We start from the raw sequence: 12,745 nt of genomic DNA, 5'->3' as shown, positions 1-12,745 counted from the left end.
AAGGTGAAGAAGCAAGAGTGGGCAGACGCAATGTGAGAAGCCAGAGGCAACACCACTATCTGAGAAGAAGTGAAGAAGTGAAGAAGAAGTGAAGAAGAAGAACCCCCCAATAATGTCCTGTTTCTCGAACCCCTTTTCGATCCCCGTGTGTTGAATGACCCCGTTATGATAAACTGCAATTCGTAGTAGCTAGGAAGCATCGTTTTATGAACTACCATTCGTAGTAGCTATGAATGATTACGTGAACTGCTATGCTTCGTAAGTTTGCAACTATCATGAACTGTGATTTCTATGTGATGGGAGGTGAGAGCATAGTAAAGCTATCTGTTGTAGAGAAGAGGTAACCTTAGGCATGCCTGGATGGTACCAAACAAGCCTAATATCATCTCCATCGAGATTTGGGCTTGGCTGCAGGGCAAACAAACAGAAAGTCCTTTTTGGCCCAGCCGATACAGCCCAACCTACAAAATAACAAGCCAATTTAGGTCCATAGCTCGTTTTAAACTCGCAAGTATGCGTACAAGGCTAGCGGATTATCGCCGTTGATATACTCGTCATTCCCGTGGGGCTAGAGGAGGAAATATAAACAGACACGGACACGGACACGGAACACCGACAGGGAAATATAAACAGACACCGATCGCCGCTTCATAAAATTTGCTATACATCTCGGCATCTTTGTTCGATCTAACCCATTGGCATCGCTACGCCTCGTCTTTCGCTATGGAGAGATCTGGCGATGGCGGCAGGGCAGTCATGGGATACCCGCTCATCGAACCACAACCCCAGAGCAACGACGATCGCCAGGCCTGCAGGATCTTCCTAGCGGTACGGTAACATCGTCCGTGGCGCCCGCGCGCTCTCTCTCTCTCTCTCCAATCAAACAAGCCAGTACTAAGCACGTATACCACTTAGTTGATAAAGAAAATCTCAATCGTTTAGGTTTCTCCGTTCCTGTACTGGTTCAGGATGACCACTGCGACATTGTTATGCTATTACTGCTTTATTTTTATTCAAACCTATCAGTGCGAAGATTAATTCTAACAGTATTTGGATTGGATGCGCATAAATCTACTTCTTAAAGTATTTCGCAAGATAAAACCGATATGAAGATTGGTCTAGTTGATTATAACTATATATAGTACAGCAAAAGGCGTTTTTCATATTTTTTTTCAAGGAAAGAAACGACATCAACTGTTATAGTATACAGCGACGAATATTACATACACTTGCACCATGCCAAGTAGAGAGATAGATTTAATTATCATGTGCTGATATAAGATTGTTATGATCCATTTTCTTTATTTGTCCCGGCTAGATTTTTCACGCTTACATGTACCTTTGTTTCCATGTCAACAGAGCTTTCTCTTCACTATGACAATGTCCTTTGCAACTTTCTTCTTCTTCTATCCTGGGATCCCCCTCCTGACGATACCCGTTGGAGTTTGCTTTGTGTTCATGGCGTTTGCTGGAGCCGCATGTATACTTGTAGTCTCCTAGTCATAGTATGTGTACTTTTCGATGGTTGATTTTTGTATCAATCCTCGGTGATGAGTGAGTTGTAAACAATACTGGTCCGAATCTTATTTTTTAATAAATGACCCTGTGCATCGTCATGATGCAGAAGTCGGGGTATACCCCCATTTCGAAAAAAAACTTGTAGTCTCCTAGTCAAATATAAGAAGCTTTCTTTTTTGGTTGCTAGGTAACCGTGCAATCTACTTGTTGCAGTTGTTTCGTTATACTGTATCTTATTTCGCTTTGATTAACAGTTAGTATTTCGTCCACCCAAAATCAGTTATGGGTGCTTCTTCTACTTTGCAGCAAACCAGCGAGCTCTCGCCAGGAAATTGTTAATAGGTCGGTCGGGCTTAGGGCATATTCAGTGGCACGACGCATCCACGGACGTAAATTTGGCCTTCACGCCACTGACCGTTTGCGTCTAGAGGTGCCCCCAGCGGCAAGACATATTTCACTATTCCCACATTTTTTGCATTCATAAAACAAAATAAAACATGAAAAATATGAAAAGGCCATGACCTGCTAAAACTACGAAGCACCGATACGGTGATACGGATATGGAGACATGGGATACGGCAATTTCCAAAAATAGCACTACGGCGATACGGGCGAGTATACATATAAAAATTAATAAAAATCCATGTGATTAAGATAAAGAATAATTGAATGCCATGAAAAATTTGTCCCATTTGTTGCCTCCATGTTTGTTTTAAGTCCTTGATGGCCAAATGGTCATTTCATCAATTTCCTTAATCATTGTAGTGCCACATTCGTGTTTGTAAAATACATCAATGGCATCATCGCCTAGCACCAGCAGCAAGCAACATCACACATGATAGCCTGGTAACAAGCAAACACGCAACACCAAGCAGCAAGCAAGATCTGCAACAACGGCCATGGTGCGCTTAGTCTCTCCTGATCCACTGAGAGCGCACTAGTTATTAGGGTTAGTAGTGATCTTTGGCTGGGCTTCACGTGTCTCAATCGTGTCGACAATGTCCCCAGCGACATATTGGCATATTCTTCTTTATTTTTAAATTAAATAGGAAAAGATGATACTTTTGAGATATGTGTATCGCTCGAGTATCGGCATTTATTTTCTTTCTTTTTAAATCGAAAAATACGATACTCTCGGGATACATGTATCGCCTGAGTAGCGGCGAAGTATTGTACGCGTACACAGTGGAGTTTAAAGTATCGGTGCTTTGCTAAACCCTAACCCTAGCCTACTCCTCGCCGTCGCTGGGCACATGTGTCAGGTCGACAAGGTCTGGGAACGCCCATGGCCAATTGAGAACCGGCAGAGCAAATGCCGGTGGTGGAGGTGCAGGTGAGCCGCTAGCGCCCACGACGGCAGAGGTGATGGAGGAGGCGGCACCTATTAATCCAAGTTACCCGAGTTTCATTTATTGGAGAGTATCATGTTTCCTTCAAAAGAAAAGACGGCGATGTTTAGTGGAACTGCTGAATAACTCCGATGCATCAAATTCAATCTAGATTTCTGACCGACATGAAGAAGTAGAAGCCCATGGCAAATTAAGAGGTACGGTATAGCAGCTCTCCATCTTCATCCAGGATTGAGGACGCGATAAATCAACATTGGTGCAAAACATCTTATGTCTTACCATTGGAGTTCTGACAGAGATTCTACAAGTGCAAATAATATTTGCCGGATAGTTCCTTCAACTAATATACTAGGCCTTCAGACGAATAAAACAATTCTTCGAAATTTCTATCTAACTAAACCTCGGTTCTTCGAAATGCAGTTTGGGAGCAGTTCGTCACTGCTTATTGCTTGCGGCGATGATTAGAGCAAGTGCCCCTGCGCGGGTGGTGCTGGAGCCAGAGACAGGGGACGGAAATGCAGAGTAAGCAGCGGGACACAGGACGGAAATGCAGGATAATCAGCAGCGCGGCAACAAATTGTTGTATAGTTGTAGACTTACGAAAGACTTATGGACTGAAAAGGGAACAGTATAGTAATACAGGGGGGCTGAAGAACGAGAGAGGAATGGAGAAGGAAAAAAGTGAACAAAAGGAGAACGAAGAAGTAACGGAATGAAGAGGCTGAAGAAATACTGAGCGAAGAAAGGGAGAAAAGAGAATGAAGACTGAACCAAGGAGCCATGAAACTGAACAAAAGAGAAAGTGAATACTGAAAAAAGAGACTGCTGACTGAAATAAAGGAAAGGGCTAACTTTTATAGGAGAACTGGAGACTGGATAAGGAAAATGTATATCCTCAACCCACTCCTCAAGATATAGTTTCCATGCAGTAAAATTGAATTTGTCACAAAAAATAACAGGAAGCCTCCATTCAGGTGTTGTGACATCTATATGTCCATATTTCAGTCAAATTTTTAGGCCATCAGCTTTCTAGAATGATATTGATAAAAGAATGACTACATGCTTACAATCTACAGACCGTCTGACAAAACTGGCGTAGTAAGATACTTGAGCAGAGAAAAGACAGAGGCCTCAGTTGCAATAGCAAACGCCACATGCAACGAATCTACTATAAACTTCAGTATAGTGAAAATCAGTCTGACAAATAACATCATTGGCTCCATGACCCAACTCAGGATAAAGAAAATCTTTAGCTTCCGTCAGCTGTACATATGTTTGGTGGATCACAGGATCAAATCAAAGTAGCACATGATTCTTCTAGTACAATAGAACCACCATCTACACAAGTAAATGACTATAATTGTGTTTGGAGCACATGAGATAAAATGCACAACGATGCTACTAACAATGACTGACCAACCACAAAATTCTAAGCGATAGAAACACCCAGGTTGAGTGGCAGAGCCCATGAACTATACAAAACAAGCAAATGAGTCACTTGGCCTTAGCCACAACACACAATATATCCATGCAAAATGGGTGACCAAATCCCCAAAAGCTGCACTTGGCCTCAGCCACAACTCTGTCTAGCCTCTCTATGCAAAACCTGTTATTGGGTCTTTCAAACTGCCCTTGGCCTCAGCCAGAAATCTTCTCTACTCTATGCAAAACATGTTACCGAGTAAACTGCAATTGGCCTCACCAGAACTGTGTCTACTCTCTCTGCAAAAAACTGTTATACCTAGTCTTTGAAAGTGCGATTGGCCTCAGCCAGAATTCTGTCTACTTCCTCTATGCAAGAAAAAACTGTCACTCAGTATTTGAGTCTGTACTTGGCCTCAGCCAGAACTCAGCCAGAACTCTATCCACTCGATATGTGCACAACTAATTACTAAGTCATCAATAGTTCGTGTGGCCCTCAGACAGAACTCTCAAGATCTGCCTGTCTGCAAGCGCATGAGCAAGCTGTGCACCTGGAACACATGCAGTCCTCATCAGCCGGTGAAGTGAACGTGCTGTCATCATCGTGACGGCAACAACCCTGAACCAAACATTACATAACTGAGATTAGAACAGATGAAATGAAACCATATGAAATTTCAAATACGATAAATATGAGATGTCATACCACGAGCCACAACATGCAGTGAAAAAAAGCAGCAACGCCAATAAGTACCCAAAATAGCCCCTCGATGCTAGGAAAGAACCACCAGTACATGTAAAAGCAAACCAGAATGGCTAAGCCCAACATGCCCAGGCGGCTCAAATGCTGGGCAGCGCAAAGCTCAAACTGTGTTTTCCCATAGAGACTCATCATAAAACCAGCATTGACCAAAACCCAAATGGTTGCGCTAACTCCACCAACCCAAGCCGTGTGTTCAGGCGGCAAGACGCTTCCAGCTTTCATGGTTGTAAGCAGAGCAATTGGGGTGCTGAGTGATATGCCAAAGATCACTTGCCTTTTCTCAGCCAATTTTTCCTGCACATTTTAGGTAAGCACAGTTAGGCTAGAAAACTTCCCCTGCTCACCAAAATATACTCAAGTAGCAGTTTCATAAGCAAATGCTCTACTAGAGCAGAAGCTAACATGGATTGAAATCCTAGAAATTCTATCCAAACACATAACAAAGTTCACCTGCAAATCTCAAAATAATATTCAAGATTTGCTGACAACACTATGTACTACAGCACACATGAAGAACTGTACCTCATTTTCCAGATTGTTCTCCCATAAACAATTCTTACATTATCCAGATCGAAAGACCCCAACACCACCAATGAGAAAAAGGGAAAACAAATTTGGTTAAATCAGCCCCAGTAGGGAAAGACGTACTGAACCACAAACAATGTACATGAACTACTTGCCAAGAAGAAATGTATAAAACTTCCCAGGATACATCATTTAACATGGGACTTAAGATATTAATTCTGAAATGAAAAATTACATATTATGTGGTATGTGGTATATACTGCAGCAGATCACAGTCAAACTACAAGTGTAACTTAGTCAAGAAAAGAGAAGATTCTACAAAGTTAATGTCAATGCAGCTTATGCTACTGTAAGCTTTGACAAGGTTGCATAGCTGTACCTGGCGCTTGACTTCATGTCGGTGTAGAGGCAAGGAAGGGCCAGAGATGCATGCTAAGAGCCATTGCATACATGTGCGCGTTTCGACATGGTCGACTTGTGACTGCACCAATGTTGTGTTCTTTTCTTCAAGCACCAAGATACTTGCATCAGATTCTAGTTGCTGTGCAATAAAGGCAAGCTTCTCCTCCTCTGGTGGGGCCAGGTTGGCAACTGCTGAAAGATGCATTGCAGCCTGGCTCAGTGGTATATCCCTTACTTTCTCATATTTAAGATCACCAGCAGCAAATGCTTCAGCAGCCTGGTAAAAGTCTTTCGCAGCCTGATCCATAGTTGTACCTGAGGCAAGTGAGCATGTTATCTCAGAGGACTTCATAAACGAGATGCATCAAAGGGCAACAGAAGAGATGAATGAAATTCTTACGGCCTGTTTAAATGAGCAGTAAAAAGAGCAATTGACTCTATTGGTTATCTAAAGGCCTGCAGATTGGGGCATGAGAACTGTGGCCTCAATCCCAAAGGTAAAACAACCAGAAAAGATGAAAGATCTCAGACCTATAAGACTTGATAAACGCCCTTGATGGAAGTTGGAATAAGATGGTGGTGTAGCAAGTATTCTGGGAGAACGATATGCGTATCATACTATCTACCACTATAATCAACTATGAGGACAGACAGGTTTGGCATTTTAACTCGAAAGGGTTGGTTCTGTTAAATCTGCATATCACTTATTGGTTGAGTATGAAATGAGAAGTAACATGTGTTCTAGACCAAGGGACTGAAAGCGACAACTGGAACTGAAAGAGAGTTTCAGTGGAAGAGGTTATGGAGTATAAAATGCCCAAATCATGTGTACCATTTCTTATGGATGCTTGCAGACAACTCCATCACAGTTCACATGAATTTCAGGGGGAAAAAGGGTATGGACATGGAGCAGTACTTCCCGGTGTGCAGAAGGCATCATGAGGATGACGGTTATTTGTTTTCAAAATGCAAAAGTGTGGTTGCATATCAGTACTGAGACAGATTTATTGAAGGCATGGATGATACAAGCATGGACCTGTCTACTGTTTGCTTTGCTATGGCTGAACTAAACTCATTATTAATTTATTATACTCCCTCCAGTCCATATTAATAGACTTCACTTTGTCTAGATTTGTATGTATCTAGTTAAGTTTTTAGACTAGATGCATATGTATCTAGACAAAATTGAGTCCATTAATATGAACCGGAGGGAATACCAGAATTTTCATGGTTGTAGCTACTCTTAATGTAGTTGCTTATGCTGTAATCTAAACTGGGATCGAGATATATATATCCTGATGATGCAATCCGCTCAGAGTAATGCAATATCTGTATTCCCTCAGGGCAACAGAAGAGATGAATGGCCTGTTTACAGAATGAGCAGTAAAAAGAGCAATTGACTCTATTGGTTATTGGAAGGCCCCAGGACTAGACAGTTCTATGAATTTCAGGGAAAAAAGGTGGAGCAGTACTTCCCGGTGTGCAGAAGGCATCATGAGGATGGTGGTTATTCGTTTTTGAAATGCAAAAGTGTGGTTGCATATCAGTACTGAGACAGATTCATTGATGCTAAAACAGGGCATGGATGATACAAGCATGGACATGTCTACTGTTTGCTTTGCTATGGCCGAACCCAAGTCATTATTATACAAGAATTTTCATGGTTGTAGGTACTTTGCTTATGCTGTAATCTACTGATGATGCAATCCCCTCTGAGTAATGAAAATAGTGTACCTGAGGCATCACTACTGAAAGAGAGTTTCAGTGGGGGAGGTTATGGAGTATAAAATGCCCAAATCATGTGTACCATTTCTTATGGATGCTTGCAGACAACTCCATCACAGTCCACATGAATTTCAGGGGAAAAAAGGGGCATGGACGTGGAGCAGTACTTCCCGGTGTGCAGAAGGCAACATGAGGATGGTGGTTATTTGTTTTCGAAATGCAAAAGTGTGGTTGCATATCAGTACTGAGACAGATTCCTTGTTGAAACAAGGGATGGATGATACGGACCTGTCTACTGTTTGCTTTGCTAGTCATTATTATACCAGAATTTCGATGGTTGTAGTAGCTACTTTGCTAATGCTGTAATCTAAACTGGGATGAAGATATATATATCCTGATGATGTAATCCGCTCTGCGTAATGCAATATCTGTAGAAAGTAGTGTACCTGAGGCATCACTACTGAACTGACGAGCACGGCGGAGCAGAGATCGCAGCTCGGTCCACCCTTCTTCGTCTGGAGGTGGAGCAGCGAACAGCGCGAACCCAGGTACCAGCACTTGCGAGTCCATGGACAGCCTCAGCGCCTTGACCGCCAGCTTCGTCGCGGACGTCGGCGTGGAAATCCATTCCTGAAGTAACAGGTCCGCGGCGACGGCGAGCGCCGACGCCCTCTCCATGAGGTCCTCGGCGAGGCGGGGGGCGCGGGGTTCCTCGGCCTCCGCGAAGACCCGGGCGGCCTCCGCGAAGCTCTTGGCCTCGTCGACGAGCGCTGGACCGCGTGCCGCCTCTTCAGCGAGTCCGGCAGCGGCGGCGGCAAGGGCATTGGGGCTTGGAGGGGGCGCGACGTCGGTGCTGCTCGGCGGCGACGACGGGGGCTTCTTCTCGCGACTGGACCGCCGGAACCAGGAGAGGAAGCGCTCCCCGAGGCTGCTGCGGACGTGGTCGCCGGCGGTTGGAGGCGACTCGGCGGCGGCCGGCAGCAACGGCTCCTGCGTGTTGTCCGCCATGGACCCACGGCGAGGTCCCCTCTGCTCGGTTCCTTGGAAACGAAAAAAGAAAAAGCGGAAATGGGGAAAAGAATTCTCGGGGGTTTAATTTCCTTTCTTGGAGAGAGGGTTTAATAATTCTCTCAAGTCTGAACTAAATCATTGATTCAGTCCGGTTTTAACTAGTACTGCCGAATTTACCAAGCCATTTCTCTATGCTGACTAGTTTTGACTTCGGTTTTCACCAACGTAGCACACTGGCATGTCAGCTTATTTCTCTCTCCTCTCAGCCACGTCACCTAGCTTGATCAACCAAAATGCTCAACCTGCCATCTATTCAAACGAGCTAACGTTGTACAGCTTACTCAACAAATTATTCATACCTTTTGTACTCCTGTAGATACATTCAAATTTTGATAAATTTGAGACACTTTTGATGGAACGGAGGAAGTATATCATATTCAAATTTTCTAGGCATTTAACTTTAGAGGGAAGGTTCCAAAAATTTCTAAGCATTCCCAAAAATTGAGTAACGGTCTTAATGTGTCTTTTTGCCTCAATTCTCAATCAAAATGACCTTAAAGTTTAATGGTTTACTCACAAAGCTATGTGTAATGTTCTTCTCAACGAAATTTTGTGCGCTTGTAGGTAAGTTACTAGGAAGATGTGGCGTGATGTTGCCCGTGATGAGATAACAACGTCGATTAATGGGTTGAGAGCAGGGTTTTTTTTCTCGGCCGGAATTTCCGAGATTTCGGCGAAAACCGGTTTTACCGGTTACCACCGAGAAAAAGAAATACCGAACGAAATTCATCGGTATTTAAATAATTTGGTCAAATTTAAATTTTTTATATAAATTTTGAACAAAATAGTGAGTTGGTTTGACAAATCTCGGCCGGTATTTCCGAAATTTCCGAAATACCGGAATACCGGTGGCTACCGATATTTTTTGCATACCGAGAAAAAAACCTTGGTTGAGAGTGCTTAGGCCACAATTTAAAGGAGATTTTTTTTGTAACTATCCATCACAAAACTAACCCATACTTCGCTTTTAAATATGGTACTGCATCCGTCCTCAAATAAGTGTACTTTTAACTCTTATTCTTTGTCAAACCTTTTCAAATTTGACTAACATTATAGGAAAAAATAGCAACATATATAGCATAAGATCGGTATGTTATGATACTACATTTTAAAACTGATATAATGATAATGTTATAAATGTTGCTACGTTTCCCTATAAATCTGATCAATTTAATTTTTTAAAACTTAGAACAAGAGATAGAAGTGCACTTATATGAGGACGAAGGAGTAGCCCTAAGGTAGTAGAGGCAGAGGTTTTAGATGGCCACAAGTTTCAAGAAGTTTCTGCACAAGCAGATTTATGGGTTAACAAACACAAAGAACCTGAATCATTTGGTCATGTAAGAGAAACCGGAATCATTTGTTCCAGTGCACATGACAACGTTTCAGGCATGTACATCTCAAGGGTAACTTACTAAATTCGTGTTTCTTGTAAATATCAAGTAACCTATAATTTTTAAAATTATCACATAATGATAGTCCTTTTTACAAGTTGTATCAGATAATCCAAACGATCTCGTGTATCAAACTAATCATATGTCATATGGCAGCTACCGCATGGCAAGGGGATAAAATGATGGGTTGGGAGTTGAGGCGCCTTGGATTCGAGGGCCCGGGGTGGCCACCATGCTCGCGCCCCCTCAGTGTCGGGCATGTGTATGACATTGCTTGGGGTGTGATAATATTGTTCTTCAACTAGGTTTTACCTACATTGGTGTTTATTTGGCTAGTACTTTGTACTTTTATGGATAGTTTTCAATATAATTAAGCACACACCACAATTTAGCAACTACAAACCGGATGTTGAATAACTTGTTAAGACGACAGTACTCTTCATTATAGTCATGACCCATGGATCAATTGTATATGTTTTTAGAGTAGTTCTTTTTAATGCAAATTTAGAATAGGTCGTTGTTAGAAACACAAAAGATACACCGTTGTATTAAAAAAAATTTAGTGAAAAAAACCCATGTATAGTTTACAGCAAAATGCCCCCCCCCCCCCCCCCCCACACACACACACACACATACACACACATCCCGAGCTAACTGACGGGGCAGCGAGGTTTTATCACTTGGCACAATAAGTTGCGAAATTTTTATCACAAAACCACAACCCTAGAACTTTTTATCACTGAACACCAATATTTGGGGTAATTATTTCACATAACACATTATTTGCTATTAGTTGGTTTCACAAGTAATTAGCCTCTCGCATGACCCTCTAGTGTGATACCAGTTTACAGTACACGAACATGTTTGCTACAAACAAATAAATTTTGGTGAGAAATTTTGTAGATACTTGGTAGACATGAGAATATGAGCCACACTTGCTACATTTGCTACACACAAATGAATTACCAGATGACAAATATCCATTAAAATTATAACCACAGAAGAACATAAGATTTGGGTAATATATTTCGTACCAAAAGAAACTTGCCAACACAAGATTTTGATAATATGTATCAATACAACTATCCTGAACATAAGATTTAATTAGCAAAAAACTTCATATTTAGCGTCTAACGGCAAATACTATAAAATAAACTCTAATGGTTTTCCTCATGTTGTCACTATTAAAGTAACGGTGGGCCTGAATTCACTATTAGATCAAACAGAGATTACGTGTTATGTGAAACAATGTTAATGTTTTGTGATGAAAATTTGTGGTTCTGTGATAAAAAAAAATTCTCAATTTGTGGTGTTAAGCGATAAAACCTGGAACGCGGCACTAAATAAGAATTAGTAAAAAGAGTCCCCAATTCGAACGTTCTAGGGCATTGGACGCTCACGGCCGAGAAGCCGCTCGAATCCCCTCCGAAATCCCCAAGGCGAGAGCCCCAAATCCGTCGCGAAACACTTCAATTCTATCAATCCGTCGCGAAACCCCTAGATTTCCGCCAGTGATTAGTCCATCAAGCCAGCCTCCAATCGTCTGGTGGTCAGTGAGTACTCAATCCGCTGCCTGAGCGCTGTTAGATCTCCCCCCCTGATCCACCAGTTCTTGATCTTTGGTCAACAGAGGCCTACAATCCCCTCAATCTTGTTCCAGAGGCATGGGCAAGCCTCTAGTCTACGAGATACTGGAGAAGCCGGCCAGCAGCAGCGTCATAGCCATCTGCTCCTTGATCTGGTACCTTATCCAGAAGCGGGGCATTGGGTACTCGGATGTCGGCCTCAGCTACGAGGCCGTCATGGAGGGAGGGCAGTACTGGAGGATCATCACCTCCGCCTTCTCCCACGTCAGCGTCGTCCACCTGGTGTTCAACATGAGCGCGCTCTGGAGCCTCGGCGCCGTCGAGCAGCTGGGCCACGCCGGCCTCGGCGTCCAGTACTACCTGCATTACACGGTCGTGCTCGTTGTGCTGTCTGGGTTGCTTGTTCTCGGTATATACCACATAATGATCCAGAGGTTCAAGGTGGAGTATTTCAGGAGGGTCACCGCCGTCGGGTACTCGTGCGTCGTCTTCGGGTGGATGACAATCCTGGCTGCAAAGCAGCCGTCGTCGAAGCTGAACCTGTTTGGGGTCCTCTCGCTGCCCATCAGCTTTGCCCCGTTCGAGTCGCTGATATTCACCTCCATCATGGTTCCACAGGCCAGCTTCATTGGCCACCTGTCAGGGATCATCGTTGGGTACTCGATTGCCTGGGGTCTGATTCATGGGATGAATAACTACTGGGCGATCACCATGCTCGGGTGGATCGTGCTTGTGTTTGTCATGAGCTTGAAGCGTACGGGGTCTATGGAGCTGAGGTTCATCGAGATTGAGCCGGTTACGGATCCCTCGCTGCCTTCTGTCGGTGTGGTTGCCTCCAGGAATGGTGGTAGGATGGATGTGCTGCCAGGAAGAGGAGTTGCAGACTTTGTATGACCTGCCTGAAATGGATGTTAGATAGGTCTTGTTTCAGTTTTGGAAATTGTATCATGTTCACACAGTGCTATACTTCCAATCTGCTGTTATGGGTTC

General features: G+C 43.2%; 2 protein-coding genes across 2 annotated transcripts; one reads left to right on the top strand and one right to left on the bottom strand.

Annotated features, from left to right (window-relative positions):
- Positions 1-4,065: 4,065 nt before the first annotated feature.
- Positions 4,066-8,799, bottom strand: LOC127345057 (uncharacterized). The gene is made up of 4 exons (XM_051371463.2): positions 8,151-8,799; positions 5,957-6,294; positions 4,996-5,346; positions 4,066-4,908 (listed from the first exon to the last, which is right to left on the bottom strand). Exons 1-4 carry the CDS (start codon positions 8,710-8,712, stop codon positions 4,786-4,788), a joined length of 1,374 nt encoding a protein of 457 aa, XP_051227423.1. The 5' UTR covers positions 8,713-8,799; the 3' UTR covers positions 4,066-4,785.
- A 2,718-nt stretch (positions 8,800-11,517) lies between these two features.
- On the top strand, positions 11,518-12,745 carry LOC127345058 (RHOMBOID-like protein 13). Its single transcript, XM_051371464.2, has one exon. The coding sequence runs from the start codon at positions 11,834-11,836 to the stop codon at positions 12,647-12,649; it is 816 nt and encodes a 271-aa protein (XP_051227424.1). The 5' UTR covers positions 11,518-11,833; the 3' UTR covers positions 12,650-12,745.

This window comes from Lolium perenne, chromosome 3, assembly GCF_019359855.2.
Source record: "Lolium perenne isolate Kyuss_39 chromosome 3, Kyuss_2.0, whole genome shotgun sequence".
NCBI lineage: Eukaryota > Viridiplantae > Streptophyta > Magnoliopsida > Poales > Poaceae > Lolium > Lolium perenne.
Note: the sequence above shows the minus strand (reverse complement) of the source record. Positions and strands in the feature narration are given on the sequence as shown.

Coding starts and splice junctions, on each gene's coding strand:
- LOC127345057 (XM_051371463.2), bottom strand. CDS start 8,712: ATGGCGGACAACACGCAGGAGCCGTTGCTGCCGGCCGCCGCCGAGTCG. Junction 5,347..5,956: donor GACATGAAGTCAAGCGCCAG/GTACAGCTATGC, acceptor TAAAATGTGCAG/GAAAAATTGGCTGAGAAAAG. Junction 4,909..4,995: donor ACTGCATGTTGTGGCTCGTG/GTATGACATCTC, acceptor TGTTTGGTTCAG/GGTTGTTGCCGTCACGATGA.
- LOC127345058 (XM_051371464.2), top strand. CDS start 11,834: ATGGGCAAGCCTCTAGTCTACGAGATACTGGAGAAGCCGGCCAGCAGC.